General features: G+C 44.8%; 3 protein-coding genes across 3 annotated transcripts in view; 1 reads left to right on the top strand and 2 right to left on the bottom strand.

The window, feature by feature from the left end:
* MEI1 (meiotic double-stranded break formation protein 1) overlaps window positions 1–1,047 on the bottom strand; it is a 38,921-nt gene extending 37,874 nt beyond the window's left edge. Inside the window, exons 1-2 of the mRNA XM_054183872.1 lie at window positions 930–1,047; window positions 539–662 (exon numbers count right to left, since the gene is read on the bottom strand). Of these exons, the coding sequence (XP_054039847.1) occupies window positions 539–662; window positions 930–1,046 (241 nt within the window). The 5' untranslated portion in view covers window position 1,047. The remainder of the gene's footprint in view (window positions 1–538; window positions 663–929) is intronic.
* Window positions 902–4,967, top strand: SNU13 (small nuclear ribonucleoprotein 13). Its single transcript, XM_054183879.1, has 3 exons — window positions 902–1,266; window positions 2,147–2,267; window positions 3,998–4,967. The coding sequence occupies exons 1-3, from the start codon at window positions 1,264–1,266 to the stop codon at window positions 4,258–4,260; spliced, it is 387 nt and encodes a 128-aa protein (XP_054039854.1). The 5' UTR covers window positions 902–1,263; the 3' UTR covers window positions 4,261–4,967.
* A 2,366-nt stretch (window positions 4,968–7,333) lies between these two features.
* Window positions 7,334–19,962, bottom strand: XRCC6 (X-ray repair cross complementing 6). The gene is made up of 12 exons (XM_054191580.1): window positions 19,746–19,962; window positions 19,519–19,628; window positions 18,821–18,959; window positions 16,624–16,878; window positions 15,607–15,790; window positions 14,168–14,354; window positions 12,815–12,983; window positions 11,476–11,637; window positions 10,452–10,581; window positions 9,674–9,774; window positions 8,616–8,729; window positions 7,334–7,815 (listed from the first exon to the last, which is right to left on the bottom strand). Exons 1-12 carry the CDS (start codon window positions 19,831–19,833, stop codon window positions 7,622–7,624), a joined length of 1,833 nt encoding a protein of 610 aa, XP_054047555.1. The 5' UTR covers window positions 19,834–19,962; the 3' UTR covers window positions 7,334–7,621.
* Between the last annotated feature and the right edge of the window lie 198 nt (window positions 19,963–20,160).

The following is a 20,160-nucleotide window of genomic DNA, read 5'->3' as shown; positions in this document are numbered from 1 at the left end:
AAGAATTTCTACAGATGTAAAGTGACGGTGTGAAAAAACAATACATAGATTTGTATTTTGTACATTTGATATTAAATCCTGCAGCACTTTTTTAAGCTCACACTTTCGTTTCTGTTTGAATCTTCATATAATGCCACAGTTCAGCAAGGTGAGAAAGCAACGAGTCATGAAGACCAGAATGGAGGGCATTCAGGGAAGAGTCATACACAAGGCACTCCCAGTTCTCCAGAAAGGCCGTAGAGATACGTCAAGGTATTTTGGAAAATTGCAAGAGCTTTATGAACATTTCAATCCTGCTCCTTGGGGAATAAGGAAATGAATTAACTTATTCTACATGAAACAACAGGCAGTTTTCCACAGGGAGTAACAACACCTAACACAGAATGGTGGAAATATGGAATTAGGTACCTCAATTTTCTTTTGCCTTTTTTTTTTTGCTTCAAATGTGGAGAAGTTTCACATGTATACACCCATTCAAAAAAAAAAAAGGTAACTGCTTTCTTCCTGCTGCTGTGCTAGGCCACAGCACAGCTCTTACCAAAGAGAGTTCCTATCAAGTGAAGGCAGACCCTCTCGTCCGGTGCCAGCAGCTGGACGAGCGGCAGCGCCTGCCAGGCCAGGGCATCGTGGAGACGGGAGAGGACATGCTTCTTGCGCACCAGCTACGGATCAGAGACAACAACCGGTCAGCACTCGGGCCCGAGCCACCCCGCTTGCTCCCACCAGCCCGGGGGGGAGAGGTGCCGAGGTGATACACCGGGGTCAGGCACCATGACACTCCCGCCCGGGCCTCAAATTCATCGGGAGGAGAGGGGCCAGCCAAGGCCGCGGCGGCTGAGGGGTCGGGGCGGGGGGGGGCGGCCGCTGCGCCCGCCGTGAGGAGGCCAGCTCTGCGCGGGAAGGGGCGGCGGGCCGGAGGCGCTGCCCACCGAGGCGCTGCCGTCGCCCAGCGTCTCCACGGCGCAGGCGAGGCAGAGCGGCGGGCGGAGCGGCAGGGCCCAACGCGCCCCGTGCCCGCCGCCGGGCAGCGGACACCCCGCCGCCATCGCCCAACCGCCGCCCTGCGCACGCGCGAGGCCGCTGCCGGTGGCGGGTCCAGGCGGCCCCTCACCGAGGCTCCGCCCCCCGGGCACGCCCCCGGGCACGCGGCCGCCTGACTTCCGGCGGCGACGCAGCGCGCGCGAGCGCGCCTGGATCCTTCCCCTCAACGCGCTCAGGCCGAGAGGAGCCACCGGGCCGCGCCGCCCAGCCCAGGCCGCGGCCATGGTGAGTGGGGCCGGGCGCCGGCCGCCTCCTCATCCTCCTCTTTCACTTCCTCAGGGGCCGCCGCGGCGGGGAGCGCGACCTCCCCGGCGGCTGCGGGGCGGGGAGCACGTGGAGGCCGGTCGCGGGCCTCCGGCTCGGCGCGTTGCCCCGGAGGGAGGGAGCCCCGGGGTTGGGGGGTGGCGGTCCTGAGGGCACCGAGTGACGGGGGATCCGCTCTGCCGGCCCGGCCCCGCTGTGCCCCCGCGGGGAGCCGGGGGCATGTGGGCGGCCGGTGCTGGGCCGTAGCGGTGTGTGAGGGCAGGCGGCGGGCGGGGCACCGTGGCGTGGGGCCGCCCGGGCCCGGTGCCGGGAGCGCCGGTGTCGGCTGCGGCGGTGGGGGCTGGAGAAGTTGTCCTTCTGTCGGTGGCGGTCGTTAACGCCGCTTGTGGCTTCGTTGCTGTTGCACCACGCCATTGATGTTAACGTTTAGAAGCTACTCGGAATTTGCAGGAATAAACCTGATGCGTGCTCTTCTCGGGGTTTCTTTAAAATTCATGCCTGAGCTTGTTAATTCCCTGACGGCAGGAGCTTGTTCCTTCATTTTATGTGGTATCCGTGGTAGCAAATGCCTAAAAACTTCCCTGTAAGTTCACTGCTGCTAGTCTGTAGGATCTAAATATGCTGTCTGTGTGGGTAGAGATGCTGTCTGCTTTGAATGTGAGAAGAATCCCCTTTTTATAAATAAAACGCAGTGTGATTTTTAGTGTATATGCGGAGTAACTGAGAATAGTGATGTGACTTCAGTAGTCAATATATGTGGTGGACACGATGCCTGCATAGTGTTGTTCGGAACAAAGCCCCCTTTGCTCCTATTCTAACACTCTTTTTTTCCTTTCTCTAGAGTGAGGCAGAAGTGAATCCCAAAGCTTACCCCCTGGCTGATGCACAGCTCACCAAAACGCTACTGGATCTTGTGCAGCAATCCTGCAACTACAAGCAGCTACGCAAGGGAGCCAATGAAGGTGAGACCTGCATGTTGTGATGTGTGCTAGAAATCATAGCAAGGATTTTGTGAGAAGCTGTGGCTAGAGATTGTCTCTTCTCTCTAGTGGTGGGACACTAACGTTACATACCACAAATATAGGCTGGGCGGAGAATGGATTGAGAGCAGCCCTGAGGAGAAGGACTTGGGGGTGTTGGTGGATGAGAAGCTCAACATGAGCCGGTAAAGTGCACTTGCAGCCCAGAAAGGCCATCTCATCCTGGGCCGCATTAAAAGAAGCGAGGCCAGCGGGTTGGGGGAGGTGATTCTGCCCCTCTGCCCTGCTCTGGTGAGTGAGACCCCACCTGGAGTACTGTGTCCAGCTCTGGAACCCTCAGCACAAGAAGGACATGGAACTGTTGGAGCAGGCCCAGAGGAGGGCCATGAAGATGATCAGGGGGCTGGAGGACCTCTCCTATGAAGACAGGCTGAGAGAGTTGGGGTTGTTCAGCCTGGAGAAGAGAAGATTCCAGGGAGACCTTATAGTGGCCTTCCAGTATCTGAAGGCAGCCTACGAGACAGCTGGAGAGGAACTTTTTACAAGGGCATGTAGCAATAGGATGAGCAGTAATGGCTTCAAACTGGAAGAGGGTCAATTTAGATTAGATATCAAGCAGAAATTTTTCACTATGAGGGTGGTGAGACACTGTCAGAAGTTCCCCAAGGAAGTTTTGGATACCAACCCTGGAAGTGTTCAAGGTCAGGCTGGATGGGGCTTTGAGCAGCCTGGTCTAGTGGGAGGTGTCCCTGCCCACGGCAGGTGGTTGCAACTAGATGATCTTTAAGGTCCCTTCCAACCCAAACCATTCTAGCATTCTATAGATCTGGATATTGCAAGTGTCCCTCTCCCTCCTTTTTCTAGCCTGCTTAAGCAATATTCAGGGACAGAACTAAGCTGTAATCTTTTCAATATTTATATACAGTTCTGGTAGATGCCCAAACTGCATTCCTCGTGTGTGTCCTCTGATCATGCATACTTTAGTGGCATGGCACTGGGATTACCAGGTGCCTAGCCAGTTTAGAATCATAAAAAGATTGGGGTTCGAGGGGACCTCTGGAGGTCTCTAGTGCAACCTGCTCAGACAGTGGCTCCCTTCACAGTTGGATCAGGTTACTTGGGGCTTTGCCTTGTCAAACTTTTTAAAAAAAAAAAAAAAAATCCCTAAGGATAGAAACTCCATAATCTCTCAGGATCCATGTCCCATGGCTTAAACCTCTCTCATGGCAAGGGGGGATAAAATTCCAGCATGTCCCCAGAAATGTCCCTGAGGCAACAGTCACAGTCTGCAATTTGTCCTTTTTCCTGGGCACTCATGGGGACAGTCTGGCTCCATCTTCTCTGCAGTCCCCTTGAAGCAGGAGAAGACAGCAGCCGCGTCACCCACAATCCCACTTTGGCCCCTTCTTCTCCAGGCTAAACAAACTCCAGCTCCCTCAGTCTCCCCTCATCTGTGGTGTGCCCCAGCAGCCCTGGGCTGGCCTAGCTCCCTTGTGAGTCTCTCCGCTGTGTTCAAGAGCAGTGCTGGACACAATACCCCTGGAGCAACCCTATGGATAACCCCCTCCCTGGCCCTATAGCTGCTGTTTTCCTTTGGTCTGTCCTCATGCTACCACTAGATCTCCTTGCATATGACAATTACAACATCTAATGTTTTTCATTAGATGTGCTTTCCACAAGGACCTAGACTTACTCTTCAGTTTCTTTTACAGCCACCAAAACACTGAACCGTGGGATAGCAGAGTTCATTGTGATGGCGGCAGATGCAGAACCGTTGGAGATCATCCTGCACCTCCCTCTTCTCTGCGAGGACAAGAATGTACCTTATGTGTTTGTGCGCTCCAAGCAAGCCCTGGGCCGGGCGTGTGGCGTTTCCCGCCCTGTCATTGCCTGCTCCATCACCATCAAGGAGGGATCACAGCTAAAGCCTCAGATCCAGTCTGTCCAGCAAGCTATAGAAAGACTGTTGGTCTAAACGCCCATGAGTTCTAAGTGTGTGTGGAATAGGAAAGTTGGAAGTCAGGGGAATTAATGTCTAGCTTCAGTTGAGATACAATTTTGATATCAGTGTTTCATTTCAAAACAACACATTTTTGGTTAATAACGGCTTAATTCTTAGTGTTGCTGCCTCCCCTCCCCCCTCTTTTCTATTATTCCACCCCAACAGGTTCATTCTTGTTGTATTACTTCTTGAAAAGTGACTGTACAATTGTATTTCCCATTTGATGTTAAATAGAAAGAAAAAACAAATGCCCCCTTATCTCCATGTCTGCCTGCTCAGGGCTTTTTTAACCCACCCATTAGCTTGCTATACGTTGCAGTATTTCTGCTAAGCTTCAGCCTCTGACAGGTGTGAGTAACTCTTCATTTCTGAATGGTTGTAGTCTGCTGAGGATGAGGCATGTTGGTTCCCCACACAGTGCGTGCATTCAGACTGCACGATGGAGCAGCACAGGCCGTCTATAAGGCAGGCAGCAGCTACTGTGCAGCAGCGGACGGAGCCAAGATCAGTACACAGAGCACAACCCTTTTTCTTCTCGAAACCAGACAAGAGACTTCTGTTAAGAGGTATACGGGGAGCAGAAATCTTATAGCAGTGCACAAGGGGAAATCTCTTATCTCGCTTATTTTTAAATACTGACTTTTTAAGAAAAATAAAATTGCTGACAAAGCTAAATATAATTGTCATTCCCTCGGGGAAGCATTTGCAACTGAAGTGTTCCTGCTTGCTCAGAGGTTGATTGCTGATTGCAATCAGAATCCTGATTGCTCAGAGATTGCCTAAAGACTATTGCAGTGTAATAGTTCATACTCCTTCAGGTTTTTTTGCGTGGACTGTATCAACGGGCTTGGACTTCTAGGGTGTTTAAGTAAAGGCACATGGTAGAAAGCAGCCTGCTGTGGCTGACAAGTGCCCTACCTAATGCATTTAGGGAAGCTGTTGTACTGTAGTCACCTGAGTAAAGGTAAACCTGTTAAGTCATAGCCAAGGCAACACAGCAAGTAATTTTTCAGATAAAACAACTTGTGTCTCAAGAAGAGAATGTTAGATAATCTCATGTTCTGGAAAAGCGTGAAGCACTACCAGCTTTCTGGATTAGCGGTGGTTTTACAGAGCTAGCTTTAGTTAAATGCATATTGTATAATAAATCCATGTACCACTCTGAGCAGAAGAGTCTAAACCTCTGTGTTGGAATGGGTTGTATCAAACCTGTCTTTTATTGCAGGATGCCAAAGCAAAGCTAGTATGGAACATGTACAACACAGAAGGGACAATAAAATCTCCTGTAATGTTTCCACAGAGGCACTGATTTCATACCTTTGGGAAGTACATCCCAAGCAGATGAAGTCAGCTCACTGAAGATCCAAGACACATCATGTCTGTGTATTTTTGTAAATGACTGACAACTAATGCCCTTGCTGAGGTGAACTTAATACAAAGATTTTAGAGTCCTTTCATTTGTATGAAGTTCAGGAATGCTGCTGCTCCCTTCTGCTGATGCTGACTGTTGAGCTAGTTGTGTTTAAAACCACAGCTTTGCAAACGACTTGCCCTATTGTACCATGCCAAGATAGCTGATGTAAGACAAAGCACATAAGGAGCAGAAATAAAGGATTCTTGAGTAAGCAAAACTGTCTTGGTTTTCTGCTCTGAATCCTTCCACTACCATCCCTGTTGAACTTTCGCTTAATGAAATAGCTTGCTTTTAAAAAAAAAAAAAAACAGGAGGAAGATCTAATAACCGAGACGAAACACGCCATAATCATCCAAAACCTGGAATATACTGTGCCTGGGGCTTAGCAAGCCAAGAGAGTAGTCAACAAGGGCATTTGGGGAATGAAAATTCACAGAATTAAGGACAGGATAGTCTCACTATTTTATTGCGTTCAATTCAAGTCTTGCTAAGACGAGCATTTATAGCAACTTCTTTGCCAAAGGGCAAAATAAATTGATTGCTTAGACAAATCTTTATTAAAAATAACTACTATAATGCAGGCTGGTTGAACGTATAATAGACTACGTAGCTTCAATACTGCAGAGCTCAACATGGATGGGCTAGCTGCTCTTCTGAGAGGAGCCGTGGAGGTGGCGGTGAGCAGTGTGCTGGCACAGCCAGGGTGGTCGCAGTGCCAAGACAGCGTTCACAGCTGGCTCTGATATGCGTGCTACACTACAGCACGGGCACGACCTTAATATATGACTTCATTCTTCAATAAGTTGCCCAATAGTTTGTGTGCCAAACAGGAATCCCTAAAAACACCACACAGACCAAAATGGATACCTCATGTATCCCATATTTGCATCCCGTAAAAAGTTACGGTTTAGCTAAACAATTAGTACTGTTTTCTAGAGCAAAGGCAATGACTATTGGATTTAATCATCTTGCACCACACAACAAGTAGGGCATGCCAGACATGAAAGTTTAAAAAACAAAATGTAGACAGGTGCATATGCAGTCTCTATAATTAAAAAAATAAGGATACTGGAAGTAACAAGGGCTGCTCTCCACAGCTTGCCTTTTTTTTTTATTTTTAAAGCACAAATTTGAGAACAGAAGTCTGCATAATAGTCTGACTCACACTTGCTACAGAGGTGGAAAAGGTCTGTAATTTAACCGGGGTAAGTGCTTGCAGCCTTCCAGGGAACATGGCTTTTTCCCCCCTCCTTTTTTTTAAACCAGCTTTTGCTATTACCATTTAAAAATGGAATACATGGCTGTGCAGCTTTGTGAAGTGCTGGCTTTTTTACCCAAACGATTGGCTACTGCTTCCCAGTAATGATTTCCTCCTTTATGACCTGCTGGTGATCTTTATAACGCGGATGATGGAAAAGAAATTTGATTTACAAGTGCTGGTGCTGACTGGCTGTTTTGGAGAGTAGCATAGTAATACATCACATACCCTCTGTTAGCACACAGACTTGACCTGCTGCTTGAATTCTTGTGGTGCCATTAACACAGATCGCTGTTTTCTTACTCACATTGAAGTGATTTTTGCTGTCTTTATGATACAAAGATGGTATAGCTGGCGTGACAAAGCAAGAGAGGTCCAGAACAACTTTTATTAAGAAAACAGGAAGGCACAACTGTGTTTACTTGTAGTGGGTGACCTGAGTTAGCAGGGAATTTAATTCTGCCTTTGACTACTGCAAACAGAATTCAACTTTGCAGAGATGTTTCACAACTAAAAGTAACAAGTTTCTCCACTGCTAGATTCAGCAACATTTAGTCGCCTTCTCCTCCTTAGCAAGGTTAAACAGACACAGCAGCCACATAAGACAACTAAAACTTTAAGCAGATGGAAGTTAACCAGGGCCTTCTGCTCCTGCTTAGTGCTCACTGAAGTAAATACTCAGTCAGCGCATCCATGAGCTCCTGCTTCTTCCCCCCACCCTTCAGCCCGTAGAGTCTGCATGCCTCCTTCAGAACAGGTACAGTCAGCTTGCCTAGAGTGCCCTTCTGCACGTGACTCTGCAGCTCGTCTTTCGAGATTTCTACCTTGGGCTTCTTCTCAGATTGACCATCAGAAACTAGAAAGATAAATTTTAGGTCACCAAGCTTCAAAAAAGCTTCTTAATAGAAAGACATCAACGTTTCATACACATACCACAGTTAATTCCTGTTAGCACACGGTACTTCAATAGCTACCTACACACTCACAGATCGAGATTCCATATTTTGTTTTATGAAGCAGGTGTCATATAGTATATTTCATTGATACGAGTGATCTCAAACTCAAGTATGAAACTTTGTGTTCTGATGGAAAGATCACCCCCAAATGAAAATGTTAAGGGATTCTCATCTAGACAGGAGAATGCAACTATTCCACAGGGAGTTCAGCCAACTGACACTTTATGCAGAATTTCATAGACTCCCAAGCTACACATGTACTTCATCATTACTTAAGACATTTAGCCCTAAAGATGCCCATCTTGGACTCGCTAAACAGCCCATGCATAGAAGTCTGCTTTCTCACCAAGAGCACAAACTGAAAGCATGAACAATTTTACCAGTGTTGTAAAAACCACAAAGTTATTGATAATGATAAAATAATAATAAATATATATTTTGCAGTAATTCACTCCCATTGCTTCCTATACTTCTCTATTTTTTCACTATGCAGTTTCTCATTCCAGCAGTTCTCTAGGTGGATACCACAATAACCTCTACTCTCTAAGAATCACCGCTGAATACGAGTCCACTTTCTTGTGGAGATGAGTAACGAGTCATTGCACAAGCAGCGTCTCTAAACTATGAGACAAACTGAAAATGCAGAAGCCTCTAAACAAACACAGACACCACGCTACATGTCTGCACCATCATTACTTACCTTGCTTTCGCTTTACAGCCTTCCCATCGGGATTGTAGTCAGGGGGATACACCAGCTGCTTAAACTCCTCCACCAGGTTGCCCAGCCTGCGGTTCATCTCTTCAGCCTTTGGCACTGGCAAAAGAGAAACATTTGCCCTCTCAAAAACTGAGCAATCACAGAAAAGTCTCAATGAGGCCATCACCACATACAATTGTGCTTCTGTAATAACTAGCATGCAAGTGTCTTGGAAGCATGCAAAATGCAAAGACCTATGTTATGATATTCACAAATGAAACGTAAAGCTCTTGGTAATATCAAGTATTTGTATTATACATACGTAATGGCCTCACCCATATCCCTAAACAGGAAAAATATATGCAGAACAAAACTGACACGGTGGAAGTGATATAGAAGATCTCCTACCTAGTTGCACTGTTACCCAGGTCTAATCTCAGACATTTAAAATACAACAAAATCTAAGGTTGCGAGTGGTTTGAGGCAGAACAGCTTGTTTCTGTCATGTATTTGTATGATATCTAGCACAGAGACCTAGACTGTTTGTTACGTATCACTTCAGAAGAGACAAATAGTTACATTAATGCTATTCCTCGAGTATAACATAATTTTAGAAAAGGAACTTCCCCTTCAGGAGAAGGTTTCGATTCTTTGACAAGATATTCTTCTATAAAAACTCTCAGAGCCACAAGGTGGCGTTATTGCCTCCTAGCAGAATAATTCTCTAAGTAATTCTGCCCATTTATCAGACTGAAATATTAATTAGACTCTTGAAGACAGGAATTTCAGAGAAAACATTTGTCATCATAGAAAAAAGGTGATTCAATTTTAATTTTGGAGAGTAAAGTGATCAATTTTTCCTTTATCTTAAAACTGACAACAGTAGAAAGTAAGGCTTCAGTATATCAGAATGGACACATCCAGAATTCTACACCTTGGAACTGCACACAACTAAAATATTTTTTAAAAGACGTTTGGTTTTGTAGTAGCACATCTCTGACTTAGAACAAAGTCAAGAGCCCTCTACCCCACTTCCCTTCGCACCCCTCAATAATTCTCACTTGTAAGATCCTCAGCTTGTTCTGGTTCCAGCATATCCAGCGCCAAAGCCTCCAGATTCCTGAAGTGCTGCTGCAACACTGGGTTCTCAAAACTGTCAGGCCTGTCAAGAATCCCCCAAAATGTCAATGCATGCTGCCAAGAAGACAGACAAGACACATAAGATCTGCCACCAATCTATTTCAGAGTAAAACCTCCCTCTTTCCCACATAACAATCCACCTCATCAGAACTGCTTTTCCTGTTTTCAATGTACCTGCTGAATCACTATCCCATCATGCATCAGCCACATTAGAAAGCTGTGTGAGAGAAATGGAGACAATGGCTTTCTACTTCAATACCAGCTATGCTACTTTCCACATACCTAGAAAAAAATCTCTCATAATAGCACCGCAGAAAATTTATCCTATCTATAATGAAAAAGCCTAACTACTCTCTCTAAAGTGCTCCAATTTAAATGATCCAGGTCTGATCTGCAACAGATTGGCAGAACCACAACAAAATGTGATACCTCTGCAACAAATGACAACAGCTCAGAGTACAAGAGCAATAGAACTCCAGAACGTGCTACATACTGCACGTGGTGCCTGGGTATCCAGAATAATTAAAAATAAAAGTTTGGACAAAGCTACTGCAAAGGGAAGCAATTTGCATCAAAATGCATCAAAATCCCATCTTGTGGACACCACAGCTGAATAAAGTATGCAACAGAGCAAGCAACAGTGTTGTGTCTTTTTCCCCATGCCACCCCCCAACATGCACACTATTTATCTCCATGTACCTGTATCTGAATCGGAGTTTTTGAATTATTTCCTTCATTTTGTCCACCTGCTCTCGACTGGCTGGAACCTTTTCTGTAAAATCAACGTTCCGTTTGTCATCTGCGTATGGTAGGAAAATCATGTGGAAACCTACACAGAAGGAAGAGAGCAGAGAACAGTTATGCATAACCACCGCCTCAAAACAATAATTTATGGCAAAGGCCAAGATGATAATTAGCTAGGTCTGATTACTCCCCAAACTAGCTACTATTTTGCTGTCAACAACAGCAATCCATAATACCTCCTAGTACCTACAGCACGACGCTCAATCCTAATCTCAATTAATATAACCAGCATAACTAATGGCTTTTTGAAAGAGATTCAAACTAAATGCATGTCTTAGAGCTGGAAAACTGCTATTTATACAGGAGATCAATTTGTGCACCTTCCCCATCTCTCACTGGATATGAGCTTGAAAAAGGCTTGTTTGAAAATTAAGTTAATGCCCACATTTTATTTCTGAAATGCTTTACACTGTGCACAAGCAGCGTTACTGTCCTTCACAGAAGAAGATTTTCCAGTTAAAGAGGTGAGAAAATGTAGAAGAGCAAGAGTCTGCCTTTGCTCTTTGATCGTTCTCTACTCAGCTGCTACAGTGCAAGGCTCAGTACGTGAGAGTATTTATTTAAGGCTTTAAAATGTATCCAAGGATACAATAAAATTTAGGGAAAGACATTCTGTCTAGTCAGCAAAAAGAAAAAAGGGCTTTTTAGGTCAGCTACTTGAGCCTGCTAAAAAAAAGCAGGAGGTGGGAAAATACTGTAGCCATGCTACACCTGGGCAAGCACTGATGCAACTGGAGTTTTAAAAATAGCTTCAACATCAGACACTCACAATGACAAAACTGAAGAAAAGGGATGCTGGAAAGCACTCTCTCCATTTTTAAGGGGAGCAGCGCCAAGAATATTTTTTTTACGCAATACAGGAGGCTATTATGCTGACTGCATCCAACCATGCAGGGAAAGGCAGCATCTCTTCCTGTACCTGGAGGGGCTATCTGCACCTTCTGCTCATCCACCTCTTCCTCCTGGGGAACCAGGGCCACGAAGCGAGGGGGAATGTTCCGGCGGGCAATGTATCTGCACAGTGCCATCACTTCCCTCTCCAAGCATTTCATCAATAAGGCATTAAACAGAGTTGTACTCCCTGCAAAGTAAAGACTGTATTGGTCAGATTGACAGCTTTGCTCCTGTGTTCAGGACTGTAACCCTAGATATTACAGTTTCAACACCTGTGACTTCTTTGAGATGCTTGCAATATTTCCAGAGGTAAAAAGCAACTTTTGGAAGCGGAATCCCTTAAAAATGACAATGTTAGTGCCTCTCCTGACCAGAGCAGTGAGAGTTCTGGTAAAAGAAATGAAATCACCAGCACCTGAGCAATGAAATATGCTTGAAAATCAAACTGGTATCTACAAAGCCTCTTTCTGGTCTGGTGGGACATCATAGTAGCAACACATCATAGGACCTTTGCAGAAGTAACACACTATGAATTCAGACTGCAGCATTCCTCGAGGCACATGTTTGATTTGTATTTTTGTATTTGTATTTTACCAGATATGGTGGTCAGGAAAAGACTAACATGTAAGGTGTTTGACTCAGGAAACTGCTAAGCTGGAGAAGGTAGTGTAAAGGCTCTTTTGTCAGACACTGCCAAGCATCTGGTCATAACTCAGTCCTCTTTATCCACCAGTAGATTGAGGAGCTGGAGGTTTTTATTTACTGTCCTAGCTTGGGATCGATTAATACTATATTTCTAGATAAGCAGACTTACATATATACATAAAAAGAGGAGAAAAAGCAGTCCTAAGCATCCACTCCTTCTCTCTTTACAAGCCCATAAAGTGCTGTTAATTCAACCATGCTTCCTGAATATCGTGTTTCCACTTCTAGCTGATATGGACTTAAAAACAGCAATTATCTTCACTGGTTTGTTTTTGGTTTTTTTGTTTGGTTGGTTGGTTGGTTGGTTTTTGTTACTTTTTTTTTTTTTTAATCACCCTTGCCTTCTTGTCAGGTACTAGGATCCTTCACTTTCATGAATGACAAAACCAAATATTTTGGGACTATGTCTGCACAGTTTCATGAGCTGCTTGTCATGATGGATGAAACATGAAGCCAAATTGGCTCTTCTGCTATTGAAGAAAACAAGAATTAACTGCAGCTGAGAGGGACAGTAACAGTTAATTCTCCACTTCTTAACATTAGCAAGTTTTTAACTTAGACAAAGATTTTATACTCAACGATCCCCACTCAAACACACTATGAATCAGCTGGTTACCCTAACGCAAGGTGGTGAATCTTCTCTTGCTGTCTTTACTTACCACTTATTAGGGACTCCTCAGGATAGATGAACTGGGAGGGCTTGATATGGTGGTGCTGTTTTAACATTGAGAGTGGTTTGAAGCCAATCAGAAACAAGCCTGGAGAATCAAACCTTTTTATTTCTTCTGTTTCCTCTTTCTCCAGCACAATCTGGCGGTTTCCATATGTCTACACCAGGGAAGAGCAGATAGTAGTGCTGCCAGCATAAAAAAATTGCAGGGGGAGAGGACGAGGTGGGGGACACAGGAAGAGGGTGCAATTGCTGTCTTCCATTACTGAAAAGAGGGTTATAGACAAGACAGAGCAAACTCTCATCATTAGTGCACACTGAAATGGCAAGTCACAGTTTGTGACCATTATCCCAAGGGAAATTCCACCTGGACATTAGCAAAATGCACTTTCCTAAAACAATGGTTAAGCCCTGGCACAGACAGGCTGTCACATTTCATCCGTGGAGTTCTTCAGAGCTGTCCCAAACAAACCCTGAGCGACCTGATCTGGTTTTGTGAGTCTTGCTCTGGGCTGGGTTGGATCAGACATTTTCAAAGGTCCTGTCCGATTCTGAACTTGCTTCAGCGAGATGCACGTCAGCTACCTACTCCTGGCAGAAACAGCAACTGAGATTTTGAAGCATCACTCATTTGTCACAAAACCAAAACCATATTGTAGTCTGTTCATCTCCTGTACTGTATTTCAAGAAACTAATGTCCAGTACAAATAAACTTAATATGTAATCTTAAGACAACAACCTTAAGAGCCTTTGGTATGGAAGGACACACAAAGCGCACTTGTGACAACATACCTAGCAACTGCATATCCTGCTTTGAAATAAGGCTTTGTGCAAACAGAATGTGACATTCAATCTACATCAGCCAAACTATCAAGCAGGAAGGCAAAGCAAAGAACAAAATAGCAAAACCCAAAGATAATATGCTCTTTCTTTTGTTTAAAAAAGAGCTCCAACCCGCCCCCCATGATTCACACATATATGTTTAATAAAATGGACAAAATCTGTTCCTAATGAATCAAAAGATAACACTAGCAGCGATAGCACAAGGCCATATAAGGTCAGGCTCTAACATCCCGGTTCTGCCTTACAGAAAGAAATGACGTGTTCCTGAGTGCACTTCCACCAGCGGACATGCTTTCCCTTGACAGTCACACCAGAGAAACAGCTCGCTCTCACTCTGCATAGCTTACAAAGTGACCAGGCTATGCCCAGGGGAATATAGACGTAAATATTTCTGCATCTCATCTTGAAAGCAAAATACAAACAAAAGCAGCAAGAAAATTAGCATCTCCCCCCTACATCACAGAGACAGAAAAAAGCAGGCACATAATCAATACTTTACCTGAGCCCTTTTTGTGTCAGTAGGCAGCAGCAAGCTGCCTGTCTTTCCATTAAACATCCTTGTTTTTGTTTTAACAGGTTCATTAGTCTCCCGATAAAGCTTCACGGGATATGGCTTATAAGCTTTTTGAACAAGGTTGTAAACACCAACAGAAAGTGACAGATCTTTGTTCAGATACAGATTTAACCTGTGTAAAAAAGCAGATACAGACTTGAGACTTGAAAATGTAACTTTTGCAATCAAAAGTCATCTCCTTAGATAACTTATTTTCTCTGACCTCATCCCATTGTCCTCCCCCAAAATCACATGTATCTCTGGAAACATAATATTACTTGGTTAATAATCTCACTTGTATTAAAACATTCTTGCAATGTTGTTACTTCTGGTCATAAAAATGATTTAAACACAAATAATTTACCATATTTCTTTCACCTTTTTTCATTCTGATGGCAGCTATGCTCAAGCACGGCACAGGACAAGTTCACATTTGGACACACTACTTGAGCTTAATGAAATGTGACCTCTGAATTCACACAGCTGTTCACGCAGAAGGCAAAATTCCCCAAAAGAACACCATCAATACAAACAATACCAAAATTTAAGAAAAAAAAATAATAATCAGAAGTTAGAAAAATATTCAGAAGTAAAGGTTTAAAACTGGAGGTAATCTTCAAGTTCTGAGAGCAGAACAGTGCGTTACTGTGAATGTTACTTCCTCTCCTCTAAAAGGTATCACTGCTAGGGGATTCTTCTTCCTCAGTTATTAGAAAACTTGAGGAACATTCCCAGAAGAGGAAAATAAAGCTGTGAGTAGGAGCAAGAATGCCAGTGACAACAGCTCAGGTGGGTATTTTTTAAAATATATATATTAAAAAAAACCACTAGGCTGTGAAGTTCATTCCTTACCACATCATTCTGCTGTGAACTCACTCATTAAAAAAGTCATTATGGAGTATGTGGTTCCAAAAATACTTCCTATCTGCTTTGTCAAGATCCTTTTAATCTCTCTGTAAGTATCTCTAATCTTTCAGCAGGAGATCAGAAATATCAAGCCTGTGTGAATCCACACCGAGTGCTTAGACAGACTGGACACATATAACTAGTTAATAATAGGCCACAATACCACCCAGTCACATTGAGGTGAATTTTTTTAAGCTAACACTAGTAAGAAAACCCTAATTTCAACCAGATTTCACTATAAACTAACTGTTTTACATGAGGGAAAAAGGAGGCCTAACTTCACTCTCCGCTCTCTTCATCCACCAGCGACAAATATCCTTGGAAGCTATGGAAGAAACACTTGACCTAGGAATTAAGACTGAGGAATGTAAGCGCTGATGCCTTTATAGACCAATCATTCCAGAAGAGGAAGATGAGATGCAGCCTAAAAATAACATCAGGTGCCTCCATTGAATGAAATATCATAACTAGGTACAAACCTGACTAAAGTCCGTTTCTTTGTCTCCTTTGCTCGTACTTTCTTCATGAGATGTTCCAGTTTCCCTGACTCTTCAGGTTGGATCCCAATGTCCTCATCCTCTGCTACATTTATGATATCCCTGTAGAACAAAGAGATATCGAACCCTCCAGGCTTCTTCAAGTGCATCAAATCCAGGATGATACCTAGAAACAAAGTAAGAGATGGGAAGAGGATCGCAGAAACTGCTTTTTCTTATATCAGCATGTTTCTCAGTGCTCTCAGATTTCTCTAAGCAAAGAATTTAAGCAAGAATAAGCTCCAAATTGTCATCTGCACCAGATGTGAAAGTTTCCAGGGAAAGGCAAAAGACATTCTTCAACTTCAGTCAAAACAACATAGCATAGAAAACGTCCCCTCCCTAATTAAGTATCTGGACAACATTGTGTATGAAACAGCTCTGACAAGCTCCTATAAAACATACTCTTACCTCAGGCACAGAGGGAAGTAATGAGTTCAGAAATTCCCCTTTCCCAGTTATAAGGGCTAATGGATTAAGGAAGCCTCACAGCTTCTAGATCCAGCACATCCGATAAACTCCAAAAACACCGCTTATCTCAGCTACATACTTGAATTAATGAAGCATTTGCTCTCTAGTCTCTGAGCTCAGGTTGCTGTTCTTCAGCTAATTCAAAATGGACCCATTAAGGTAATTTTTCTTTTGTGTTAACTTGGTGTTGCTATTCCCTCCCTGGAAAATGGTGTAACAATGAAATAAAGTAGAGTTTGTTTTCCACGGACCTCTCAAGTCCTGATTTATGCTAACAGAGTACAAAAAGAGATCCTAGAAAATGTTAGTTGTTGGATACCAGATTGGATAACAGATTTTCTAATTTAGATTAGATGCCAAATTTCTGATTTAGAAAGCTTGAGAAAGATTCCCCAGTTTTGATGATTTTACATTCTTTTTCCACCACTAACTTGCAATGCAGTTAACATCACTTTTATTCTGCCTGAAATTAAAGGGGAAAATAATGACCTGTGTCTCTCAGATCACCAGCTCTGGTCCTGGCCAGCTTGGCTTTAGCACTGTCATTGGCATGAGGGTCATCCTCGTTGGTGAAGAGCATGATCCTTTTGTGGCTCAGTCTGACTCGGACATCGCTGAAGAGATTAGAGCAGGCCCAGAGTGCTTCACCCAGTGAGTAGTCAGCATTGTGGCCAAAGGTCTCACGGAAAAGTACTCGTCCTTCATCTCCCCTGTACTGGTCCAGCTCTAGAACACGCTTTGCACCTAAGGGGAATAACAGCATTCACATGCATTGGAAATACTGAAAGCAGTACTGCAAACTCTTCTAAATATGCACGAAGGTCCGTTGCAGCTGATGTCTGAGCAACGTCCCCTAGCATCTCTGTGGCAATGCCCTTCCAACACCTGGCTCAGAAAATTGTTCAGCGATTCAATTGTTCAGCAATTTCAACATTTGCAATATTGCAAGCCAGTTACCACTTTAAAGCACCTACTGGGGCCAAGAGGACACAAAGTGCCCTGTCACCCATGCAGGGCTCTTCCTTTTGAGGGAGGGAAACAGGCAGGGATCAAAGTATCGCAAACCCTCTAACCTGAAAGGTCAAGTGCTCAGCAGAAAAGGCAGCAATTGCACCCGCTGCAGAGGCACGGCAGACTGCTGTGTCACAACAGAAAGGAGAGGAGCCTGAAATACATTCTGTATCTCCACAGCACGTTGGGAAGGTGGAGAATTCCTCTTGATCCCTTGCCCCTCATGTCAGATAGAATCAATTGAGAGGTCAGATGCAGCCCATAGATCACCATGTGGAGCACAGCAATATCCAGCGCAGGTGTCAACAGCCTTTTTAAAGCACTGCAGATTCCTCCAGCCCAACTATGACTCCTTTTCCCACCTGTCTAAGAGCAGATTCTCTGTTTTCTCCCATAACTCTACAAAAGGAAACAAGCTTTCATTTTTTCTGCTACTGCATTCTGCGGAGCTGCTTCTTTTGTCCTTCGCTCAAATTCTACAGCACTCTTGAAACCTCATCTGAAAATGTCTTTTCCCCTGCTATTTACTATTTTATTTTCATCTCCTCAGCTGTCATCTGATTAATAACATAAGTGTTCATAATTATGTACTACATAATAACTAACTATAGCATTTCTTCCTTCTCCAGAGCACACTGCTCTCCAGGGGCAGCAAATTCTCTTCCTTTTTAAAAACACCCAGTTTTCACCTGCACTGTCTTTATCAGCATGGCGAAGCTACTGCCTCTAACGCAGGGAAAAGGGCAAGCAGGGAAGAAGGAGTAAAAAGGATGAGCAAGAAGCCTAAGGCACTTGCTGCCGGAAAAGGGAGAAGAACCCAGGGCAGTCTTGACAGGTCCTTGTTGTAATTTATTCTGAAACTAGGACAAGGCACAGTTCTTTTGGGAGAACCCCACGTGTCATTAAACCTGCACCTCCTAGTTGAGAAAATGAAATCAAACCTCCTCAGAGATAAAGGCTGCTATTAAAAGCTAGTAGACAAAATCCCCCCCCAAGACTCTCCGCTGTCAGACAATTTGTCACCACTAGCATGCATTCTTTGTACTCCTCCTACTACCTTTTCCAGTTCAGCAACTGGCACTTGTTATCAATTCTAGGTAATTCTAAGAAATTCTAAGACAATGGAAGAGATAAATTAAAGAATTGCAAAACCTATTATGAAAATAAGAGATGGAACACCCACAAAACAGGTTAACATATTGGACAACCTGTTCTAGATAGCCCTGCTTGAGCAGAAGGGTTGGACAAGATGACCTCCAGAAATCCCATCCAACCTCAGCCATTCTGTGATATGCTCCATCAGCTGGAATCCGTGGTGCCTTAGCATGTACATGCACTTTTCTGAAGTGCAGCAGACGCATGATGGGCTTTCAAAGAGTTCTGTTGAGATCTTCTTAGGTTTAGCAGACAGTAAATGAACCACCATGTTACAATAGAAGAAAAGACACAGGAAAGGGACCTGAACAAACTATAACAGAAAAAGCTAAGCTCCCAATAAGTTTCTAAGCTTTCAATAAATTTCTAAATCTATCTCCCCCACGCATCTCAGTAACAGGAACTTTTTTTTATCTGATAGCTCTCTGTTTTCAGAGAGACCAGTTACTGACAACACTACTGCAGAGATTGCCTTACTCCATCTTTCTGCATAACCTTCATATCACTTTACTGACTTTACCTGGATTGCCCAGATCCTGAAGAACATAGATGTGCTTGAAATCTGCTGAGTTCTTATTCTTTTCTGTACCATAGAACACGACGCTTAACAGGTCCCTGTCACTACTAATAATTTTGCTGGTATACACATTCCGAATGCACTGAAAAAAAATGCACAGGTCAAAATGTGAAGAAAATCAGTTGCAGTAATGGTGCAAAACTTTTGTCAAAATCAGCTGCAATAATGGTGCAAAAGTTTTGTCTTTGGCAATCAGCAGTTTATACAAGTAGACTCTATCAAACAGAAGAACCGCTACAAATGCTTTAAGCTTAATTTCAGATGGAGAAAGAATGTGGGATCTTGCTTTCTTGCTTTTTGAGATATTTTCTTCAGTACACAGACTTGGGTATTTTTCATTACCATTCCCTTTCTACGAACAAGATCAATGAAACAAACATTTCTTAAATACATCACCCTGAAGGCGGATTGATCACTCATTCTATAAACATTTCCCTCACCAAACTCTGGGCATGGCCCATCAGGCGATGGATCTCTCCAAACCCACAGCCATCCAGCAACCCGAGCTGCTCACATTTCACAGTGGCCTTACACCACCAGATGAGGCAGAGCGACAACCAGGCGGCCATACCCATGGTGGTGCCGGATGAAGATTCCTAGAGGGTCTGCGAAGCCCCTGGGAGCTCCCCGCGCAGCCTTACCTGGATAGTCATGTCAAAGGACGTCACTCCATCCTCGTCAGGCTCGAACATGGCCTTGGTGGCATCGACTAAGAAAATGAGGCTGTCCCGACCTGAGAACCTGTAGTCCCCTATGGAACAGGTCGGGGGTAGGGGGAACAAGTCTTAGCAGTGGGCCCCACCGCCCGCTGACCCCTGAGGGTGGCGGGCCCTGGGCTGCCCTCCGTGAGGGGATGGTGGGCCCTTACCGACCGCCTCAGCCCCCTCCTCCCGCTGCTCCTCCTCCTCTTCCTCCTCCGGCCCCTCGCTCCGGTAGTAGGAAACCCACTCCGACATGGCTCCCCAGCGCGGCGCCAGGCCCAAGAGGGACGGCCCCGCCCGCTCTTTACCGGCCCCCAACGGTCAACCAACCGCCGCCGCCACGAGCCGCAGCCTGCGTCGGGCTGGGAGACCCGCCTCCCATAGCAACCTTTGACCAATGGCGAGACGGGAAGGGCGCCTCGTCCCGCCCCCTTCCGCGGGAAGACAGCACACACACACACCCCCGCCGGGATTGGTTGCGGAAGGGAAAAGAGTAGGCGGGAGCGCTGCCCGCCCTGTGCGTGGCTCCGGCTCGCCAGCCAATGACAGGGCGGCTTCCCCCAATCCCACGGCCTCTAGCCC

This window comes from Rissa tridactyla, chromosome 1 (assembly GCF_028500815.1).
Source record: "Rissa tridactyla isolate bRisTri1 chromosome 1, bRisTri1.patW.cur.20221130, whole genome shotgun sequence".
In the NCBI taxonomy this organism is placed as follows: domain Eukaryota; kingdom Metazoa; phylum Chordata; class Aves; order Charadriiformes; family Laridae; genus Rissa; species Rissa tridactyla.
Note: the sequence above shows the minus strand (reverse complement) of the source record. Positions and strands in the feature narration are given on the sequence as shown.

What these genes read in the sequence shown, in the direction of transcription:
- XRCC6 (XM_054191580.1), bottom strand. Translation starts at nt 19,833, where the DNA reads ATGTCGGAGTGGGTTTCCTACTACCGGAGCGAGGGGCCGGAGGAGGAA. An exon ending in TCAGGATCTGGGCAATCCAG is followed by an intron (nt 16,879 to 18,820) that starts GTAAAGTCAGTA and finishes TATTCCCCTTAG; the next exon opens with GTGCAAAGCGTGTTCTAGAG. An exon ending in AAGAAACGGACTTTAGTCAG is followed by an intron (nt 14,355 to 15,606) that starts GTTTGTACCTAG and finishes TTTTTTACACAG; the next exon opens with GTTAAATCTGTATCTGAACA.
- SNU13 (XM_054183879.1), top strand. An exon ending in ACGCAAGGGAGCCAATGAAG is followed by an intron (nt 2,268 to 3,997) that starts GTGAGACCTGCA and finishes TTTCTTTTACAG; the next exon opens with CCACCAAAACACTGAACCGT.